This window comes from Somniosus microcephalus, chromosome 6 (assembly GCF_052327205.1).
Source record: "Somniosus microcephalus isolate GS21.2 chromosome 6, FLI_Smic_1.0, whole genome shotgun sequence".
Lineage (NCBI taxonomy): Eukaryota > Metazoa > Chordata > Chondrichthyes > Squaliformes > Somniosidae > Somniosus > Somniosus microcephalus.
The window spans coordinates 276,915,839-276,938,448 of record NC_140992.1 but is presented as its reverse complement, the minus strand read 5'-3'; the positions used below and the strand labels follow the sequence as shown (position 1 = coordinate 276,938,448).

The following is a 22,610-nucleotide window of genomic DNA, read 5'->3' as shown; positions in this document are numbered from 1 at the left end:
AAATCTGTCTATCTCCACCTTAAATATATTCAATGACCCAGCCTCCACAGCTCTCTGGGGTAGAGAATTCCAAAGATTCACAACCCTCAGAGAAGAAATTCCTCCTCATCTGTTTTAAATGGGTGACCCCTTATTCTGAAACTATGCCCCACAAGTGGAAACATCCTCTCTGCATCTACCCTGTCGAGCCCCCTCAGAATCTTATATGTTTCAATAAGATCACCTCTCATTCTTCTAAACTCCAATGAGTATAGGCCCAACCTGTTCAACCTTTCTTCATAAGACAACCCCTTCATCTCAGGAATCAACCTAGTGAACCTTCTCTGAACTGCCTCCAATGAAAGTACATCCCTCCTTAAATAAGGAGACCAAAACTGTACGCAGTACTCCAGGTGTGGTCTCACCAGCGCCCTACAGTTGTAGCAAGACTTCCCTACTTTTATACTCCATCCCCCTTGCAATAAAGGCCAACATTCCATTTCCCTTCCTAATTACTTGCTGTACCTGCTAACTTTTTGTGTTTCATGTACGAGGACCCCCAGATCCCTCTGTACCGCAGCATTCTGTAGTCTCTCTCCATTTAAATAATAATTTGCTTTTTTATTCTTCCTACCAAAGTGGATAACCTCACATTTTCCCACATTATACTCCCTCTGCCAAATTTCTGCCCACTCACTTAACCTATCTATATCCCTTTGCAGATTCTTTGTGTCCTCCTCACAATTTGCTTTCCCACCTATCTTTGTATCATCAGCAAATTTGGCTACAGTACACTCGGTCCCTTCATCCAAGTCATTAATGTGGATTGTAAATAGTTGAGGCCCCAGCACTGATCCCTGTGACACCCCACTAGTTACAGTTTGCCAATTTATCCTGACTCACTGTTTTCTGTTAGTTAGCCAATTCTCTATCCATGCTAATATATTACCCCCAACACCATGAGCTCTTATCTTATGCAGTAACCTTTTATGTGGCACCTTATCGAATGCCTTCTGGAAATCCAAATACACTACATCTTCTGGTTCCCCTTTATCCACCCTGCTTGTTACATCCTCAAAGAACTCTAGTAAATTTGTCAAACATGATTTCCCTTTCATAAAACCATGCTGACTCTGCTTGATTGTATTATGATTTTCTAAATGTCCTGCTACTACTTCCTTAATAATGGATTCCAGCATTTTCCCAATGACTGATGTTGGGCTAACTGGCCTATAGTTTCTTGCTTTCTGTCTCCCTACTTTCTTGAATAGGGGCGTTACATTTGGGGTTTTCCAATTCACTGGGACCGCTCCAGAATCCAGGGAATTTTGGTAGATTATAACCAAATCATCCACTATCTCTGCAGCCATTTCTTTTAAGATCCTAGGATGCAGGCCATCAGATCCAGGGGACTTGTCCACCTTTAGTCCCATTAGTATGCCATAATAGACTGATGAACAAGGTCAGAGAATGCAGAGTCAGGGGACAAGTAGCAGAATGGATTGCTGGCTGGCTTCAGGACAGAAAGCAGAGAATAGGGGTAAAGGGCAGCTATTCACAGTGGCAGAAGGTGGGTAGTGGTGTTCCACAAGGATCAGTGCTGGGACCACTGCTGTTCACAATTTATATTAACAATTTAGACTTTGGAATCAAAAACACAATTTCTAAATTTGCAGATGACACCAAATTGGGGGGATAGTCAATACTGAGGAGGACTGCAACAAGTTACAGGAGGACATTAATAAACTTGCAGAATGGGCATACACTTGGCAAATGAAATTCAACACAGATAAATGTGAGGTGTTACATTCTGGTAGGAAGAATAGGGAGGTCACTTATCACTTGGAGGGTGCGAGTCTAGGTGGGGTAGAGGAACAAAGGGATCTCGGAGTACAAATACACAAATCACAAAGTAGCGACACAGGTTAGCAAGGCAATTAAAAAAGCAAACCAAGCACTAGGGTTTATTTCTAGAGGGATAGAATTGAAAAGTAGGGAGGTTATGCTAAACCTGTATCGAACCTTGGTTAGACCACACTTAGAGAACTGCGTACTGTTCTGGTCACCATATTATAAAAAGGATATAGAGGCACTGGAGAGGGTGCAGAGAAGATTTACAAGGATGATACCAGAAATGTGAGGGTCTACATATCAGGAAAGGATGAACAGGCTGGGTCTCTTTTCTCTTGAAAAAAGCCTGAGGGGTGACCTAATAAACGTCTTTAAAATTATGAAAGGTTTTGATAGAGTGGATAGAGAGAGAGGCCTAGAAATTCACTAGCCTTAGCGCCGCTTTTGAGGCGCTAGAGGGACTAGCGCCAGAGTTATGGCCATTTGAAAAATTGAGTGGGGCCCTAAAGCAGCGTTGCACCGGTAGCGCTGCGCCGGCACCGATGACGTCATCGGTGTGCGCAGCGTCCCGGTTGCCGTGGTAACCCGCCCGAACTCCGAAATTGAGTTGCGGCCGCCTCGCCCGTGGCAGCCGCAAGCAACGTTCTGTAAAAGGTGCCTTGCTGAAGTTAGCGCCGGCGCATTAAGGTCGCGCGGCGGCCGGCCGCTTCCCCGGCGGCCGCCTGCCCGCACCTCTCTCCCCGGACTCCTCCAAGACCCCCCCGCGGCACAGATGCGTGTGGGCCGCGAGCCCGGCACTTCTCCGAGGTGCCGGGCTCATTTTTATTCAGCCGTCAACGGCCAGCGGTCGGGTGCAGGCAGCTCCTCCTTAACGGAAGGAGGAGGCCTGCACTTCCCCAGCCTGCCGCACCGCATCGGGCGCCGCAGCGCCGGTACAGCGCCGCAATGGGGCAGGTAGCGCCCATTGGGAGGCGCTGAAACCCTCCAGTAGCGCCGGCAGCCGTTTGGGCGCGGCGCTACTGAATTTTTGGCGCGCACAGGGGGACTTAGCGTCGGCACTAACTTCCGGCGCTAAAGCCCTGGCTGCGCCAAAACCCAATTTCTAGGCCAGAATGTTTCCACTTGTGGGGAAGAGCATAACTAGAGGCCTTCAATATAAGATAGTCAGCAAGAAATCAAATAGGGAATTCAGAAGAAACTTCTTTACCCAAAGAGTGGTGAGAATGTGGAACTCGCTACCACAGGGAGTGGTTGAAGCGAATAGTATAGATACATTTAAGGGGAGGCTAGACAAGCATATGAGGGAGAAGGGAATAGAGGATCACACTGATAGATTTAGATGAGCAAAGACAGGAGGAGGCTCGAGTGGAGCATAAACGCCAGTGTTATAAATCTCATCATTTATCAAGAAACTACTCATGAAATAACGCTGGACGGCCAGCTGGTGGCGCCGTCCAAGGAGTATAAAAACTCGGGCATGGGCCCCAGCTTACCAGGGACATTTTGTAAGACAAGGAACTAGTGAAGTACAACTAGACTTCCATGTTCTGAAACAAGTTGATTAAAGCCTTGCTTTATACTCACACCAAGTGCGTAGTGAGTTTTATTACGTCAGCCAGCATGGACTGGTTGGGTCAAATGGCCTGTTTCTGTTCCATAGATCCTATGTAATCCTATGGATCATTCTCCGTAGAGCAGAGAAGGTTAAGAGGAGATTTGATAGAGGTGTTCGAATTGATGAAGGGTTTTGATAGAGTAAATAAGGAGAAACTGTTTCATTAGCAGGAAGATTTATAACCAGAGGGCACAGATTGAAGATAATTGGCATAAGAACCAGGGGGGAGATGGGGAGAATGTTACATAGCTACATAGAAGATAGGAGCAGGAGTAGGCCATTCGAGCCTGCTCCGCCATTCAATGAGATCATGGCTGATCATCCAAATTCAGTACCCGGTCCCTGCCTTCCCCCCATATCCCTTGATCCCTTTAACCTTAAGAAATATATCCAACTCTTTCTTGAATATACTTAATGAACTGGCCTCCACCGCCCTCTGTGGCAGAGAATTCCACAGGTTCACCACTCTCTGGGTGAAGAAATTCCTCCTCATTTCAGTCCTAAATGGCTTACCCCTTATCCTTAGACTATGACCCCTGGTTCTGGACTCCCCGGCCATCAGAAACATCCTTCCTGCATCTAGTCTGTCCAGGCCTGACAGAATTTTATAGGTTTCGATGAGATCCCCTCTCAATCTTCTAAACTCCAGTGAGTATAAGCCCAATCGACACAATCTCTCCTCATACGTCATTCCTGCCATCCCAGGTATCAGCCTGGTGAATCTTCGCTGCACTCCTTCCATGGCAAGAACGTCCTTCCTCAGGTAAGGCGACCAAAACTGCACACAATACTCAAGGTGTGGTCTCACCAAGGCCCTGTACAACTGCAGCAAGACATCCTTGTTCTTGTATTCGAACCCTCTTGCTACGAAGGCCAACATACCATTTGCCTTCTTAACCGCCTGCTGCACCTGCATGCTTACCTTCAGCGACTGGTGTACAAGAACACCCAGGTCTCTTTGCACTTCCCCTTCTCCCAATCTATTACCATTCAAATAATAATCTGCCTTCCTGTTTTTGCCACCAAAGTGGATAACCTCACATTTATCCACATTATAGTGCATTTGCCATGTTTCTGCCCAATCACCCAACCTGTCCAAATCGTGCTGGAGTTTCACGACATCCTCCTCACAGCATCCCCTCCCCCCCAGCTTTGTGTCGTCTGCAAATTTGGAGATATTACATCCAATTCCCTCATCCAGATCATTAATATATATTGTGAACAGCTGGGGTCCTAGGACCGATCCTTGCGGTACCCCACTAGTCACTGCCTGCCACTCGGAAAATGACCCGTTTATTGCAACTCTTTGCTTTCTGTCCGCCAACCAGTTCTCTATCCAAGTCAATACCTTGCCCCCAATCCCATGTGCCTTAATTTTGCACGCTAATCTCTTATGCGGGACCTTATCGAAAGCCTTCTGAAAGTCCAAATACACCACATCCACTGGTTCTCCCTTATCTATTTTACCAGTTACATCCTCAAAAAATTCCAGTAGATTAGTCAAGCATGATTTACCTTTTGTAAATCCATGTTGACTTTGTCCGATCCTGTCACTGCTTTCCAAGTGCTCTGCTATTACATCTTTTATAATCGACTCTAGCATTTTCCCCACTACCGATGTCAAGCTTACCGGTCTATAATTACCCGCCTTTTCTCTACCACCTTTTTTGAATAGTGGGGTAACATTAGCTACCCGGCAATCTATGGGTACTGTTCCAGAGTCTATCGAGTTCTGGAAGATGACCAGCAATGCATCTACTATTTCTAGGGCCACTTCCTTAAGTACCCTGGGATGTAGATTATCAGGCCCTGGGGATTTATCGGCCTTCAGTCCCATCAATTTTCCTAACACCATTTCCCTACAAATACTGATTTCTTTCAGTTCCACCCTTTCATCAGACCCTATGTTCCCCGGCATCTCTGGGAGGTTATTTGTGTCCTCCTTTGTGAAGACAGAACCAAAATATGTATTTAGTTGGTCTGCCATTTCTTTGTTCCCCATTATAAATTCCCCCGATTCTGACTGCAAGGGACCTACGCTTGACTTCACCAATCTTTTTCTCTTCACATATCTATAAAAGCTTTTACAGTCAGTTTTTATGTTCTCTGCAAGCTTACTCTCATATTCTATTTTCCCTTTCTTAATTAATCCCTTTGTCCTCCTTTGTTGAATCCTAAACTGCTCCCAATCCTCAGGATTATTGCTTTTTCTGGCCAATTTATATGCCCTCTCCTTGGACCTTATGCTATCCCTAATTTCCCTTGTTAGCCACGGTTGGGTCACCTTTTTTGTTTTATTTTTATGCCAAACTGGGATGAACAAATTCTGTAGTTCATCCATTCGGTCTTTGAATGTTTGCCATTGCCTATCCACCGTCAACCCTTTGAGTGCCATTCCCCAATCAATCCTACCCAACTCGCTCCTCAGACCATCATAGTTTCCTTTATTTAAATTGAGGACCCTAGTCTCCGAGTCAACTACTTCATTCTCCATCTTAATGAAGAATTCGATCATATTATGATCTCGCCGACCCAAGGGGCCTCTTACAACAAGATTGCTAATTAATCCTTTCTCGTTACATAATACCCAGTCTAAGATGGCCTGATCTCTGGTTGGTTCCTCGACATATTGGTCCAGGAAACCATCCCATAAACACTCCAGGAATTCCTCCTCCACAGTATTATTACTCATTTGGTTGGCCCAATCTATATGTAGATTAAAGTCACCCATGATGACTGCTGTGCCCTTATTGCACGCTTCTTTAATTTCTCTTTTAATGCCATCCCCAACCTCCGCCTTACTGTTTGGAGGTCTAAAAACCACTCCCACTAACGTTTTTTTCCCCTTAGTATTTCTCAATTCTACCCATGCAGATTCCACCTCATCAGAGCTAATATCCTTCATTACAATTGTGTTAATCCCTTCTTTAACCAGTAATGCTACCCCACCTCCCTTTCCTTTTTGCCTATCTTTCCTGAATATCGAATACCCCTGCATGTTGAGTTCCCAGTCCTGGCCTTCCTTGAGCCACGTTTCCGTAATCCCAACCAAATCGTATTTGTTTACTTCTATTTGCGCAGCCAATTCATCCACCTTATTACAAATGCTCCTCGCATTAAGACACAAAGCCTTCAGGCTTGTTTTTTTAACGCTCTTAGACCTATTAGAATTATTATTTACTGTGGCCATGTTTGATTTAAACCGTTGATTTCTCTGACTGCAACAGCCATCTGATTTCTGCTCAGGAAAGAGGTTTGGTGAGTCTTGAGTACAAGGACTCACCAAAGAACAGAGATTTTTGACAGATGAAACGTCATACACTGACGTTCTCAGTCACCGGCTTTCTCTTAATTGGCCGGTAAAGGCGGGCTTAACAAGGTCAAGCAAGGGAAAATAGCATGGGTTGGCTGGACGTCGTTGAGGGCGGGACTGAAACCCAACAAGCAGTAGTGCCGCCCCCAACGCGCCCCCATTAATAAAATTCCCCCCTTTGTGTCTGTCTTCACGGAAGAAGATGCAAAAAATCTCCCGGAAATAGTGTAGAACCAAGGCTCTAGCGAGAATGAGGAACTGAAAGAAATTAGTATTTGTAAAAAAAATAGTAATGGAGAAATTAATGGAACAGAAAGCCAATAAATCCTCTGGACCTGATGGCCTACACCCTAGGGTTTTGAAAGAGGTAGCTACAGAGATAGTGGATGCATTGGTTGTCATTTTCCAAACTTCCATAGATTCTGGAATGGTTCCCGCAGATTGGAATGTAACAAATGTAACCCCACTATTTAAGAAAGGAGGGAGAGAGAAAACGGGGAGCTACAGACCAGTTAGCCTGACATCGGTAGTAATGAAAATGCTAGAATCTATTATTAAGGACATGGTAACAGGGCACTTAGAAAATAATAATAGGATTGGGCAGAGTCAACATGGATTTATAAAGGGAAATCATGTTTGACGAATCTGTTACAGTTTTTTGAGGTTGTAGAATAGTTAAGGGGGAACCAGTGGATGTGGTGTATTTAGATTTTCAGAAGGCATTCGATAAGGTGCCATACAAGAGGTTAGTAAACAAAATTAGGGCTCATGGGATTAGGGGTAATATACTAGCATGGATTGAGGATTGGTTAACGGACAGAAAACAGAGAGTAGGAATAAATGGGTCATTATCGGGTTGGCAGGCTGTAACTAGTGGGGTACCGCAAGGATCAGTGCTTGGGCCTCAGCTATTCACAATCTACATCAATGATTTGGATGAGGGGACCAAATGTAATATATCCAAGTTTGCTGATGATACAAAGCTAGGTGGGAATTTAAGTTGTGAGGAGGATGCAAAGAGGCTTCAAGGGGATATGGACACACTATGTGAGTGGGCAAGAACATGGCAAATGGAATATAATGTGGAGAAATGTGAAGTTATCCACTTTGGTAGGAAAAACAGAAAAGCAGAGTACAGGAAACTCCCTTTTAACCGGCACCTAAATATCCGGAAATCTCTCTTAACCGGCAAAATTCAGGAGTAGGTTCAGGTAAGTTTTACAATATATTAGTGGCCGTGTAACCGGGGTTCCTGGATCTGTGGCCGTGTAACCGGGATTCCTGCACCTGTGGCCGTGTAACAGGGACTCCTGGATCTGTGGCCATGTAACCGGGATTCCTGCACCTGTGGCCGTGTAACAGGGACTCCTGGATCTGTGGCCATGTAACCGGGATTCCTGCACCTGTGGCCATGTAACAGGGACTCCTGGATCTGTGGCCGTGTAACCGGGACTCCTGCACAAGTGCCGTGTAACCGGGACTCCTGCGCCTGTGGCCATGTACGGGGCTCTCGTACCTTGGTAAGTATACCTCTCTGTAATCCGGACTTTTTGATCATCTGGCACCACAGTGGTCCCGTCGCTGCCGGATAAAAAAAGAGTTTCCTGTATTTTTTAAATGGTGAGAGATTGGGAAATGTTGGTGTTCAGAGGGACCTGGGTGTCCTTGTACACGAATCACTGAAAGTTAACATACAGGTACAGCAAGCAATTAGTAAAGCAAATGGTATGTTGGCCTTTATTACAAGAGGATTTCAGTATAAGAGTAAAGACGTCTTACTGTAATTATATAGGGCCCTGGCGAGACCACACATGGAGTATTGTGTTCAGTTTTGGTCTCCTTACCTAAGGAAGGATATACTTGCCATAGAGAGAGTGCAACGAAGGTTCACCAGACTGGTTTCTGGGATGGGGGGATTGTCCTATGAGGAGATATTAGTAGACTAGGGCTATATTCTCTAGAGTTTAGAAGAATGAGAGGTGATCTCATTGAAACATACAACATTCTTACAGGGATCGACAAGGTAGATGCAGGGAGAATGTTTCCCCTGGCTGGGGAGTCTAGAACCAGGGGTCACAGTCTCAGAATAAGGTGTCGGCCTTTTAGGACTGAGATGAGGAGAAATTTCTTCACTCAGAGGGTGGTGAATCTTTGGAATTCTCTACCCCAGAGGGCTGTGGCGGCTCAGTCGTTGAGTATATTCAAGACAGAGGTCGATAAATTTTTGGGAACTAAGAGAATTAAGGGATATGGGGATAGTGCAGGAAGGTGGAGTTAAGGTAGATGATCAGCCATGATCTTATTGAATGGTGGAGCAGGCTCGAAGGGCCAAATGGCCTACTCCTGTTCCTGCTCCTCATTCTTATGTTCTTATGTTCTGATGGGCCGACACACTCGCGGGCCCGACACACTCGCGGGCCGACACACTCGCGGGCCCGGCTCACTCGCGGGCCGACACACTCGCGGGCCCGGCTCACTCGCGGGCCGACACACTCGCGGGCCCGACACACTCGCGGGCCGACACACTCGCGAGCCCGGCTCACTCGCGGGCCGACACACTCGTGGGCCCGGCTCACTCGCGGGCCGACACTCATTGACCCACATATGAAAAATGGGCCCTTGGGTGAGGTTCTAGAGGAACTACTGATGCTGCACATGAGCAAGGAATCAACACCATCAGGAGATGTGGAGGCAAGGGAGCTTTCCCATTCAGCTCCCCACACACTGTACAGTCAGACAATTGGCTTTCCAGAAACTGGCGGTCACCAACTCAGCACTGCAGGTAAAGGAAGGGTTAAATTAATCTCACCTTCGCCAACAGCCAGCCAAATTCATGATTGTTGACTCCTAACAGATACGGGACCGAGTTGATCTCTTGTGCCTCCAACAGTTGTTCAGGATCTCTGGGCAAGAAGACACCATCCACCACTGGACTGAAGAGCACCTCATTGGAAAAGAACAAAATGGAAAACAGTTTAACTGGACGCACCGCTGCCGATATACCGGCTGTAAAACTGAAAACACACGATGGAGCCCCACAAGGTCCCTGGGCCACATGAATCACATCGCAGAACTTTCCAGGAAAGTGAAAGAGGCGATTGTTGATGTTCTGGTTGGTGTTTTCAGGAGCTCAGTAGGTGAGGGAGTGATATCGGAGAATTGGAGGAAAGCGAAAGACTTGCATTTATACAGCGCCTTTCACATCCTCAGAACGTCCCAAGGCTCTTTACTGCTGATGAATTATCTTTAAAGTGTAGTCACTGTTGTAAGGTAGGAAAACACGGCAGCTACTTCTGCGCACAGCAAGATCCCACAAACAGCAATGAGATAACGACCAGATAATCTGATTTAGTGATATTGGTTGAGGGATAAATATTGACCAGGACACCGGGGTGAACTCCCCCTGCTCCTATTCGGAATAGAGCCATGGGATCATTCACATCCACCTGAGCGAGCAGATGGGGCCTCGGTTTAACGTCTCATCCGAAAGACGGCACCTCCGACAGTGCAGCACTCCCTCAGTCTCAAGTCTGTAGTCTCTAGAGTAGGGCTTGAACCCACGACCGTCTGACCCAGAGGCAAGGCTGCTACCAACTGAGCCACAGCTGAGAAATACAGATATACTGGAGTGAACACAGAGTGGGGCGACCAGGGTGACAAGTTACATGGAAAGACTCAGGTGGCTGAACTTATTTTAGCTGGAGAAATGATAGAGAGGAGAAATATGATGCAAGTGAGTAGAATAATGAAAGTTTGGGGTAACTGGGAGAGCAGCGAGCTCAGGGGTCTACAAACCCAGATCAGAGAAAATCCAACAGGGAATTCAGGAGAAACTCCTTTACCCCGAGAGTGGTGAGAACGTGGAACTATCTACCACAGGGAGTGGTTGAAGCGAATAGTATAGATGCATTTAAGGGGAGGCTAGATAAAGATATGAGGGAGAAGGGAACAGAATGATATGTTGATGGGATGAGATGAAGTAGGGGTGGGAGGAGGCTCGTGTGGAGCAGAAACACCGGCACGGACCATGTGGGCCAAATGGCCTGTTTCTGTGCTGTAGATACTCTGTAATTAGAAGGAAGCTCCCCCTTCTTCCTCCAGAAAGGTGGGCCTGGAACCAGAGACCATGGACAGTGTACAAAGAGTTCATTCTGGGTCAACTTTTATAAGGAACTGGATTAAGAAAGGGGACTGAGGTTAGAGAGAGGTTAATAAGAGCTGCTTGATTCATATTGGGGTTAGGAGAGAGGTGCGAGATGGGAGGGGACTTTCTGTTTGGCAGTAAGGTATTGCTTTGGAAAGGTACCCTTTACCTCAGTCAAATTACTCTACACTGCCAGAGAGCGGCGCCCTGTGGGTCCTCGACCTCGATTCACTAAGTGGTTCCTGACCAATATCTTCCACTTCAAGAAGGGGAAAAGCAGAGAAGGACGTGGAGAGAAAATAAATTGACCACACGTACGTTCTTTGCAGCAAGAGTCACTGGATTGCAGTCAGAAGTGGGCAACCCTCTTGTGGCTTTTGTGTCTTTCTGGTCGTAGCCCTAGGGTGCTGACACCAATTGTTGGGCCCCACCTCGACTGACACCAGCCAAAACTCAACACTGCCTAGGGGGTAACAATCTGGGACAATCATGGCCCTCTAATTATTTTTTCCCTTCGAGTATTTCTCCAATTCCTTTTTGAAAGTTACCATTGAATCTGCTTCCACCGCCCTTTCAGGCAGCGCATTCCAGATCACAACTTGTAGTGTAAACAAAATGTTTCCTCATGTCGCCTCTGGTTCTTTTGCCAATCACCTTAAATCTGTGTCCTCTGGTTACCGACCCTCCTGCCACTGGAAACAGTTTCTCCTTATTTACTCTGTCAAAACCCCTCATGATTTTGAACACCTCTATCAAATCTGTTCTTAAACTTCTCTGCTCTAAGGAGAACAACCTCAGCTTCTCCAGTCTCTCCACATAACTGAAGTCCCTCATCCCCGGTACCATTCTGGGCAATCTCCTCTGCACCCTCTCCAAGGCCTTGACATCCTTCCTAAAGTGCGGTGCCCAGAATTAGACAGAATACTCCAGCTGAGGCCTAACTAGTAATTTATAAAGGTTTAGCATAATGTCCTTGCTTTTCTACTCTATGCCTCTGTTACTAAAGCCAAGGATCCCATATGCTTTTTTAACAGCCTTCTCAAATTTGTCCTACCACCTTCTCAATTTATCCTGTCATTGTCCAGATGGTCTTGGTGGACAGTTGTGTGTGCATGGTGCACGGCGATGATGTGTTAACCCCACCCCGCTCAGAGACAGAGGTCGGAAGAAGCAACTTGATCCAGGATCACTTCACGGCTAGTTTAAGGTGGAGAGGGATGGGTCAGGGAGGGAGGAGGATCTTATGAACAATTTTCTGTAGCCTTGCTCTTTTCACTTTGCTCCACTGACTGGTGACCACTGTTGCAGAGCTGGGAATGGGGTCAGTCAGTCAGATCCTGTACCGTGTGTGGCCCGGGGGATTGTTCCGTACACAGTGCCAAAATTTACGGTGATTCAATGGGGCGGGATCTTGCTGGAACGATAACGGCGAGTTCAGAAAGCATGCAGTTATTAATGCTCAAATCGGCCATTTCAGGGGGGGCTGAGATACACCGTGAGTTGAGAATCTCCAGAACTTGCTGGGCGATTTACGCCGCTCCACCGACTGTTTCGTACAAACAGCATCTCGCCCTTAGCCTCCCCGTTACTTTTAAGAACTTGCTGGATTTGCACATTACATAGAAACATAGAAGATAGGAGCAGGAGTAGGCCATTCGGCCCCTCGAGCCTGCTCCGCCATTCAATGTGATCATGGTTGATCATCCAAATTCAGTACCCTGTCCCTGCCTTCTCCCCATATCCCTTGATCCCTTCAGCCTCAAGAAACATATCCAACTCTTTCTTGAATATATTTAATGAACTGGCCTCCACCGCCCTCTGTGGCAGAGAATTCCACAGGTTCACCACTCTCTGGGTGAAGAAATTCCTCCTCATTTCAGTCCTAAATGGCTTACCCCTTATCCTTAGACTATGACCCCTGGTTCTGGACTCCCCGGCCATCAGAAACATCCTTCCTGCATCTAGTCTGTCCAGACCTGACAGAATTTTATAGGTTTCGATGAGATCCCCTCTCAATCTTCTAAACTCCAGTGAGTATAAGCCCAATCGACACAATCTCTCCTCATACGTCATTCCTGCCATCCCAGGTATCAGCCTGGTGAATCTTCGCTGCACTCCCTCCATGGCAAGAACGTCCTTCCTCAGGTATGGTGACCAAAACTGCACACAATACTCAAGGTGCGGTCTCACCAAGGCCCTGTACAACTGTAGCAAGACATCCTTGTTCCTGTACTCAAACCCTCTTGCTACGAAGGCCAACATACCATTTGCCTTCTTAACCGCCTGCTGCACCTGCATGCTTACCTTCAGCAACTGGTGCACAAGGACACCCAGGTCTCTTTGCACTTCCCCTTCTCCCAATCTATTGCCATTCAAATAATAATCTGCCTTCCTGTTTTTACCACCAAAGTGGATAACCTCACATTTATCCACATTATAGTGCATTTGCCATGTTTCTGCCCAATCACCCAACCTGTCCAAATCGTACTGGAGTTTCCCGACATCCTCCTCGCAGCTTACCCTCCCGCCCAGCTTTGTGTCGTCTGCAAATTTGGAGATATTACATCCAATTCCCTCATCCAGATCATTAATATATATTGTGAACAGCTGGGGTCCTAGGACCGATCCTTGCGGTACCCCACTAGTCACTGCCTGCCACTCGGAAAACGACCCGTTTATTCCAACTCTTTGCTTTCTGTCCGCCAACCAGTTCTCTATCCAAGTCAATACCTTGCCCCCAATCCCATGTGCCTTAATTTTGCACGCTAGTCTCTTGTGTGGGACCTTATCGAAAGCCTTCTGAAAGTCCAAATACACTACATCCACTGGTTCTCCCGTATCTATTTTACCAGTTACATCCTCAAAAAATTCCAGTAGATTAGTCAAGCATGATTTACCTTTTGTAAATCCATGTTGACTTTGTTCGATTCTGTCACTGCTTTCCAAGTGCTCTGCTATTACATCTTTTATAATAGACTCTAGCATTTTCCCCACTACCGATGTCAGGCTTACCGGTCTATAATTCCCCGCTTTTTCTCTACCACCTTTTTTGAATAGTGGGGTAACATTAGCTACCCTCCAATCCATGGGTACCGTTCCAGAGTCTATCGAGTTCTGGAAGATGATCAGTAATGCATCTACTATCTCTAGGGCCACTTCCTTAAGTACCCTGGGATGTAGACCATCAGGCCCTGGGGATTTATCGGCCTTCAGTCCCATCAATTTTCCTAACACCATTTTCCTACAAATACTGATTTCTTTCAGTTCCTCGCTTTCATCAGACCCTATGTTCCCCGGCATCTCTGGGAGGTTATTTGTGTCCTCCTTTGTGAAGACAGAACCAAAGTATGCATTTAGTTGGTCTGCCATTTCCTTGTTTCCCATTATAAATTCCCCTGATTCTGACTGTAAGGGACCTACGCTTGACTTCACTAATCTTTTTCTCTTCACATATCTATAAAAGCTTTTACAGTCAGTTTTTATGTTCCCTGATAGCTTACTCTCATATTCTATTTTCCCTTTCTTAATTAATCCCTTTGTCCTCCTTTGTTGACTCCTAAACTGCTCCCAATCCTCAGGATTATTGCATTTTCTAGCCAATTTATATGTCCTCTCCTTGGATCTTATGCTATCCCTAATTTCCCTTGTTAGCCCATTGCCCATTCAACTCGCTGCAGCAAGTTAGGGCTGGTGATTAAGAGCATAAGCACCCTTTTAACAATGTGATAATTGTTAATGCCACGCAACCTCTCTGGCCCAGAAAGGGAACAATCTCATCTGTGGAGTCTCACTTCTGCAGGTAGTAAATTGTTCTTAGAGATTTTAAAATTTCAAATTTTTCATCTTACTTTTCCTTTTTGTCTTTTTTTCTCTCTCTCTTAATCCAATCTTTCTTTCCCTCTCTTTATTTCTCTTTCTATATCTGTTTTGACTCTAACTCACCCGATTTCCTTCTCTGTCGTTCCTCTTTCTTTCTCAATCCATAAATCTCACTGGTTAAGGAGATAGACTGTTGATCCCGTCGTTCACCGAGGTCCCAGATGCCCCGCTGCCCTCGCTGTTATCAGCTCATGGTGAGGCAACACCAAATGTGGGTATTAGCAGCCTGTAGGAGGCAGGGAGGAGGGAGGGAGGTGAGGAGTGCCGCGGTTCAGAAGCGGTGGGAATGGATTGGGTAAATCTTGACTTTATGCGAGAGTGTAAACGGGCTGCCGACTCTCGAGCACTTGTTTTACACTCTCGCACAAAGTCAAGATCTACCCCAGTGAGTTTAGAACACGACAGTACGACGTGTCTTGATCTGAACACGGTGAAGGTTGAGATTAAGTGTGTGGGATGGTGCAGTTACATCAGATACAGAAATGAAAATATCCACAACTTGAAGAAATAAGAGAGTAAGTTTCACCATACTGTGACGCTGGTGAGGTTCAACATTTCCTCTTCAGACTTGGTCCTGAGGCAATCGGCAATCTCCCAGGAATGATCAGTGTCACAGCCAGTCATATTGGCAATAATCTGCAGAGTTTCCAGTGAGATCATTAGTTACTGAATTTAATCAATGGGCCATTTTGCAACAATCAACTCCACTTTACAACAGATCCGGATTAACTAACACCGACTACGTGGTGCTGTTAGATAAGGGATTCCGAAAGCAGGAGTGGGGATCCCCGCTTCCCACATTGGAGAGTCCAACGCTAATGGAATGTTGGCCTTCATCTCAAGGGGTTGGAATACAAAGGGGTGGAAGTGATGCTTCAGTTGTGTAAAGCTCTGGTTAGACCCCATCTGGACACTGCGTTCAGTTCTGGACACTGCCCCTCAGACAGGATATACTGACCTTGGAGGGGGTGCAATGCAGATTCACCAGAATGATAAAAGGGTTAAATTACGAGGGCAGGTTGCATAGACTAGACTTGTATTCTCTCGTGTACAGGAGATTAAGGGGCGATCTTATCGAGGTGGTTAAGATAATTAAAGGAGTTGATCGGGTAGACAGAGAGAAACTATTTCCTCTGGTGGGGGGAGTCCAGAGCAAGAGGACATAATCTTAATATTAGAGCCAGGCCGTTCAGGGGAGGTGTCAGGAAGCACTTCTCCACTCAAGGGATAGTGGAAATCTGGAATTCTCTCCCCCATAAAGCTGTAGAGGCTGGGGGTCAATTGAAATTTACAGAACCGAGGTGGGTAGATGGAGTTAAGATACAGATCAGCCATGATCTAACTGAATGGCGGAACAGGCTCGAGGGGCTGAATGGCCTCCTGTTCTTATGATGTTCCAACTTGCAGGAAGTGCCTCTTCCGCTGGGAATCAGTATTGGGAAATCAAGGTGTTCGCCACGGCTTTCCAGTCTGCGCTGCTTGCGGGCGAAGCTCATCGTTGGAAACGCGCACCGGGGGTCAAAGTGGGAATAAGGGCGGTGCCATAGTGGAGTTTAGCAGGCACGGTGATACTTTTACCTAACGATTCACGTCCGGTCACCGTCGGTTAATTCCACGGCAACCGTTGTATTTGATTGTACGGATGGCTGACAGATTGTCCAGTTTGGAAACTTTCAGCATCTGAAATGTCCGCCTGGAATGTCCTCACACAATTAAATGGCCGGATCCAATGCTGGTCAGAAGTCTTGGTCGAGGGCCATCAGGAAAGAACATGGATTGGGACCTTGCTTGTTTTCGGGCTTGCTCCCCATCTTGTGTTAGTGAGTTTATTCAGGATGTTGTTTCGTGCGCTCACTTTTGCCTTTGTCTTCTCGATGTGGTTCTTGAAGGTGAGGCATCGGTCAAGGGTGACTCCTAAGTAGATAGGGTGCTCGTAATGCGTCAGTGTTGCTCCACACCAGGTTACTTTCAGCTGGCGTTTGGCTTCACGGTTTCTGAGGTGGAATGCACAAACTTGCGTCTTTGATGGGTTTGCGCGAAGGTGGTTTTCTTCATAGTAGGATTTTAGTCCCTCCAAGGCCTCAGAAAGCATTTTCTCCACGGTGTTAAAATCAGTGCTTTGGGCAGTGACACATAAGTCATCAGCATATATAAAATGGTGTGTGGCACCATCTATAGGTTGGTCATTCGTGTAGATGTTGTACAGCAGCGGTGCAAGCACGCTTCCCTGAGGGAGACCATTCTTCTGAATACGCCACCTGCTGCGCCTCCCACCTAGTTCAACATAGAACCGGCGATTCTGAAGCATGCTTTCTAACAGCTCTGTTAAGTGAATCTCTTTTGTCATCTCTAGAATCTTGCAGAGGAGACGTCTATGGTTCACTGTATCGTCTGCTGCTGACAGGTCTACAAAAACAGCACCTGTTACCATCCCTTGCTCAAAACCATCTTCGATGTGTTGTGTGAGGTTGAGCAGTTGGCTTGTTGTTGATTTGCCGGGGCGGAAACCTGCTTGCTCTGGAATGATCTTCTCATCTACAGTTGGTGCTATCCTATTGAGTATCAGGCGTTCAAACAGCTTATAGGTGTGGCAAACCAGTGAAATTGGCCGAAAACTCTTAGGATCTGAGGGATCTTTTCCAGGCTTTAATAGTGCTATTACATGTGCCTTCTGCCAGATATTAGGTAGCTTGTGTGTTGCCAGACAGTGGTTGAACAATTGTAGGAGCCATTTCTTTGCTTGCTGTCCAAAATGCTTTATCTGCTCCGTTGCTATGTTGTCAAGACCAATTGCTTTCCCGTGTTTTAGACTAGATATACCAGTTTCCAGCTCTTCCATGGTGAATGGTCTAGTGAAGCCAGGATCATCGCTGTACTTCTTCCTATCTAGTTGTGCTCTTGGTTGTTTCTTGTTGATTTTTCCATTTAGGAGCAACTGGTGTGCAACTTGGTTAGCAGACACATTTGGATGTTGGGCAGCTTTCTTGGGATCACCTCCAAGTTTGCGTATGAGAGACCATGCCTTCTTGCTGTTTTTTGTAAGATCTGTTGTCTCTATCAAGGTGTTCCAGGTGTTTTGACGTTCTTGAGAGATACTTAACATCACCCTCTCACCGGTAGATATTGTTTCCTCTGAGAAGGGGTCAGATTCAAACATTGAAACATACTCTCAGTAGAGTTCAGCATTCTCCTTGGTGAGACCAGGGATGTAGTATACTCTGCAACCTCGGGGGATCTTCCTTCTAGCTGTTTTTTGGACAGCTTTTGCAAAGAGGTTGTAGTGCTCAGGTAGTAGTTTAATGCGTTTAATCTTGCGGTCAAGTGCTCGTGTAAAACCGTTCCAATCGGCCTTCTTGAAGTTGAAGCGCCTTTTGAATGGTACGACGGTTGGTAACACTGCTGCATTTACCTGGATGCCAATAGGACGGTGTTGTGTCTGTGACAAGCTTCTTGCAGAGGCCAGCGATGTCGTTGCTGGCAATGGCAAGATCTGCATTATATCTACACTTCCAGCGGGCACTGTGGAAGGAGGCTGGCAATTTAGGATCGTAGATGAGACTAAGCTGGTTAGCGTCCATCCATTCTTCGACTGCTTCTCCATCGTTGTTAGTCTTCTTGTACCCCCATTGGGTACTGTGGCTATTAAAGTCTCCAATGATGATCTGTGGTTTATTGTGCAGGTTGGGTACAGGGTTAGAGAAGCTGAAATCTGTGCCAGGTGGCTTGTACACTGAGGTCACTACTACTTTGCTCAGCTCTACGGTTAGAATTTCGATGTTGTCCTCCTCTGTTTTAGAAGTGGCTTCTACAACTGAACCAGCTCTAACAAATACAGCACTGCCATATTGTCGATGAGGTCTTTCAATAGCCAGGACCATTCCTGGTATTTTTGGGCGGTTGTTCTCACTTCCTCTATGTGTCTCCTGCAGGCAGAGGACATCACACGCCAACTCATTGCATAATGTAGCGAGGATGTTTTGTTTAGCTATAGAGAACCCTTCAATGGTAGCAGATATAACAGTCAATGATGGTGTGTGACTGTAATAGGATGGAAGGCAGGAGAGATTAAGAGACAAAAGGGATGATGGTGCAAGGCAAAAGGAGATGGTAATGGGACAAGTTAAGAAACAAAAGATGACTCTAGGTGAGGTGCAAATGGCAATGGCGCCATGCGCCGTCACATGAACACTCTCGACCTCTCTCTTCAGCAGCACCGACGCACTCTATCTCAAAGTTGTCCTGGTCCACAGTTCCATTTCATCCTTCGCCTCATTCGGCGATTTAACAAAAGTTTTATTCCTTTCAGGTGTCAAGGATGGTAAACTTCAACAACTCTTGGACACCAACGCCCCTCCAGAACCTTCTTCCCGTTCACTCTTCTCTGACCCCATCCCTTCTAACCTCACCCCCTGCCGTGCTTTGACTATCCCTTCTGACCTTCCCCTCTCTGACCCCGATCAATCCTCAGCAAAGCCCTGAGCTTCATCCCCTTATGCCCCCACTGTTATGTTCATAAATATATATAGACGTTTTCATTATGAACAGCTAGCTTGTGCTAGTCATTTATTCAGCCATGTGGGCTAGTGTACAGGCATCCATCTTGACTACTGCCTTGTGGGTCGCCCCCTACTAAACATACAGCTCCACCTAGTGTACCATTCTAGAATGATCATTACATCCCCCTTCCTTAGAGGTTAAACAAAATCAGTATCAATCAATATCAATCAATCATAACGACATAAACATCTTCACAACAGTCAACACATTTTCAAAGCTTTACTTTATGAACTCTAAGCTTTTCATTCTTTTATTATAGTTATCTTTGTACTCAAAGATTAAGTCTATCAGGCTTTTTTACTTCACATGTGGATCATCTCAGCACAGGCAAGTCTGATGTGTTTTCATGAGAGCCTGTATGTGTGTTTGTGTTAGATTATTCTGGTGGTGAGTGACAAGATTCAGTTGTGGCATTGTCATCGATTTGCTCTTGGATAGTTTCGTGTTTTCAGGAGGGAACGGCGGTTCCTCCTGAGGATCTGTCCTTCCTCAGTTCTAACAGTGTATGACCTTGGTCCTACTTCCTCAGGAACTGTAGCTTTCCTGTTCCATGCATCTGGATCCTCAATCCTGACAACATCATCCCTTGTCAATGGTTTCAGAGTTTTGGATGACTTGTCATAGTGTGATTACTGTTTCAGCTTTAACAGTTGAAGTCTCTGTCTCAGTTCCTTACTCTGTTTTTCTTTTGCACAGCAGGGTAGCATGGTGCGCAACTTGCGACCCATTAGGAGTTCAGCAGGTGAAGAACCACAGTCTAAAGGGGAGGCTCGGTAGCTCAGCAGGGCGAGATAAGGATCAGACTTGCTTTCTGTTGCTTTCTTCAGTAGCTGTTTGAGAACTTGAACACCTTTCTCTGCCTTGCCATTCGACTGAGCATACAGAGGACTGGATGTGATGTGCTGAAAGTCATAATGTGCTGCAAACTGTTGCCACTCCTTACAGTTGAAGCACGGACCATTGTCGCTAACGGCAATCCTGGGAATTCCATGTCTGGCGAAGATGGATTTAACATGCATTATGACACTGCTTGCTGATGTGCTTGAGAGCAGCGCCATCTCAGGATAGTTAGAATAGTAGTCAATCACTAATAGATAGTCTTTACCATTCAAATGAAAAAGGTCCATACCAACCTTTTGCCACGGTGTTGTTGGTAAGTCAGCTACTATCATTGGTTCCTTTGCTTGTTTGTTTTGGTGTTTCTGACATGTCTCACATTCGCCTATCATGTTCTCAATGTCCTTATTTATGCCAGGCCAATAAACAGTGTCTCTTGCTCTCCTTTTGCATTTTTCAATTCCGAGGTGTCCCTCATGAATCCTTTTGAGCATGTCTCGACGTAGAGCCTGTGGAATGACTATTCTGTTCTGTTTTAGTAATAGTCCACTTGCGACACTCAACTCTGACCTGATGTGATAGTACTTTGGACAGGAACCTTTTGGCCAACCATGATGAATGCTCTCTATTACTGTTTATAACACTGTATCTTTTACTGTTTCTTCTGCTATCTGCTTTGATTTTGTGTCTGACACGGGCAGCGCAGCAGTGATCATACTCACATGAACATCCACATCTTCCTTAGTAGAGCTCACATGACTCGTTGTGGGTGCTCGGGATAGTGCATCTGCTAACATTATGTGTTTGCCTGGTGTGTAGATCAGTTCAAAGTCATATCTTTGCAGCTTCATCCTGAGTCGTTGAATCCTTGGAGACATCTCATTCAGGTTTTTTTTTATGATGGCAACCAGTGGGCAGTGGTCTGTCTCAACTGTGAAGGTGGGAAGTCCATATATGTAGCCATGGAACTTTTCTAGTCCAACTACCAAGCCTAGACATTCCTTTTCAATCTGGGCGTATCGACACTCAGAATCAGTCATAGACCTGGAGGCATAGGCAACAGGCTTACAATCTTCACCCTCTGCTTGTAGCAAGACCGCGCCTAGGCCATCTTTTGATGCATCCGTTGACACTTTGATTCTCTTTGTTGGGTCAAAGAAGGTGAGTACAGGTGTGGTTGTCAGCACTGTTTTGAGGTTCATCCACTCTTGTTCATGTCTTTCTGTCCATGCGAACTCATTTGTTTTATGTAGCAGGTCTCGCAGACAGGCTGTCTTGGCTGACAAGTTAGGAATGAACTTTCCAATGAAGTTTATCATCCCCATGATGCGTAGCACTCCTTTTTTTGTCAGTGGGTCGGGGCATTTCTGAATAAATGACTAGCACAAGCTAGCTGTTCATAATGAAAATGTCTATATATTTATGAACATAACATGGTACCAGGATTGGTAATATCTGCTGAATATTGTGAAACGCGACATGGAGAATTTGAAGCCACTGGAGGGTTTGAAACTCACGGGGAATGTCGACTGCAATTGGCGGACTTTCAAACAATAATTCGAACTCTACATTGCTGCCATCGGGTTCGGTATGATGCCAGACGCAAGGAAAATAGCGTTACTGCTCACGGTTGCAGGCCCACAGGCGATAGAGGTATTTAATACTTTTGTATTTGATCAAGAGGAGGACAGAGGAAAGATGGACGATGTGCTAAAGAAGTTTGATACACATTGTTCTCCAAAAAAGAACGAGACCTATGAGAGGTACGTGTTCCGTTCACGGACACAGCAGCAAAATGAGACTTTTGATAGCTTTGTGACCGATCTGAAAAAGAAAGCACAGACATATAATTTCTCTGAACTGAAATCATCCATGATTCGTGACCAGATTGTGTTTGGTATTCATGATAAAAAGGTCAGGGAACGTCTGTTGAGAGAAACCGAACTAACATTGGAGAATGCTGTGAAAATATGCCATGCCAGTGAGCTAGCTCAACAGCACGCAAAGACTTTCAGTGAAATTAATAATAATGCGACTGTAGTAAGTGATAGTGCTGCTGTGTCCTACAAAGGGGAAGAAACATGGGCAGAACAGAAATGCAAAGCAATCGGAGGATGGAATTTTTAATTGTAAACGCTGTGGTTACCAGCACCAGTCAAGACAATGCCCAGCGTTTGGGAAAATCTGCACAAAATGTAATGGAATCACTTTGCCAAACAATGCTTTTCAAAAGTAAAAACAAAGAAAGGGCAACAAGTCAATGTGATTGAGGACACTGATTTAAGTGAGACTTTTTTTGTAGGAATGGTGTCATGTGACAATATTGAAAAGGATACAGAAAATGTGCAGCCCTCAGGAATGGACAATGCTGAACATAAAGTTAATGCAGTAAAAGAGGACAAATGGATGATGTCACTGCAGGTAAATGGAGCATT

At 45.7% G+C, this 22,610-nt stretch overlaps 2 protein-coding genes across 7 annotated transcripts in view; both read right to left on the bottom strand.

Moving 5' to 3' along the window:
* LOC147116744 (carboxylesterase 5A-like) overlaps positions 1 to 15,405 on the bottom strand; it is a 29,176-nt gene extending 13,771 nt beyond the window's left edge. The window contains exons 1-3 of the mRNA XM_085992061.1: positions 15,313 to 15,405; positions 9,568 to 9,702; positions 6,993 to 6,999 (exon numbers count right to left, since the gene is read on the bottom strand). Coding sequence (XP_085848187.1) covers positions 6,993 to 6,999; positions 9,568 to 9,702; positions 15,313 to 15,405 — 235 coding nt within the window. The remainder of the gene's footprint in view (positions 1 to 6,992; positions 7,000 to 9,567; positions 9,703 to 15,312) is intronic.
* ciao2b (cytosolic iron-sulfur assembly component 2B) overlaps positions 9,614 to 22,610 on the bottom strand; it is a 49,252-nt gene continuing 36,255 nt past the window's right edge. For 2 of the 6 annotated variants that reach the window (XR_015078872.1, XR_015078873.1), the window contains exons 2-4: positions 16,360 to 21,999; positions 15,313 to 15,417; positions 9,614 to 9,691 (exon numbers count right to left, since the gene is read on the bottom strand). Coding sequence is in view for 1 of the 6 variants with exons in the window: in XM_085991884.1 (XP_085848010.1) it covers positions 16,541 to 17,938 (1,398 nt within the window). In the remaining 5 variants the exon portion in view is untranslated. The other 4 variants (XR_015078874.1, XM_085991887.1, XM_085991888.1 and 1 more) reach the window with 3 other exon arrangements.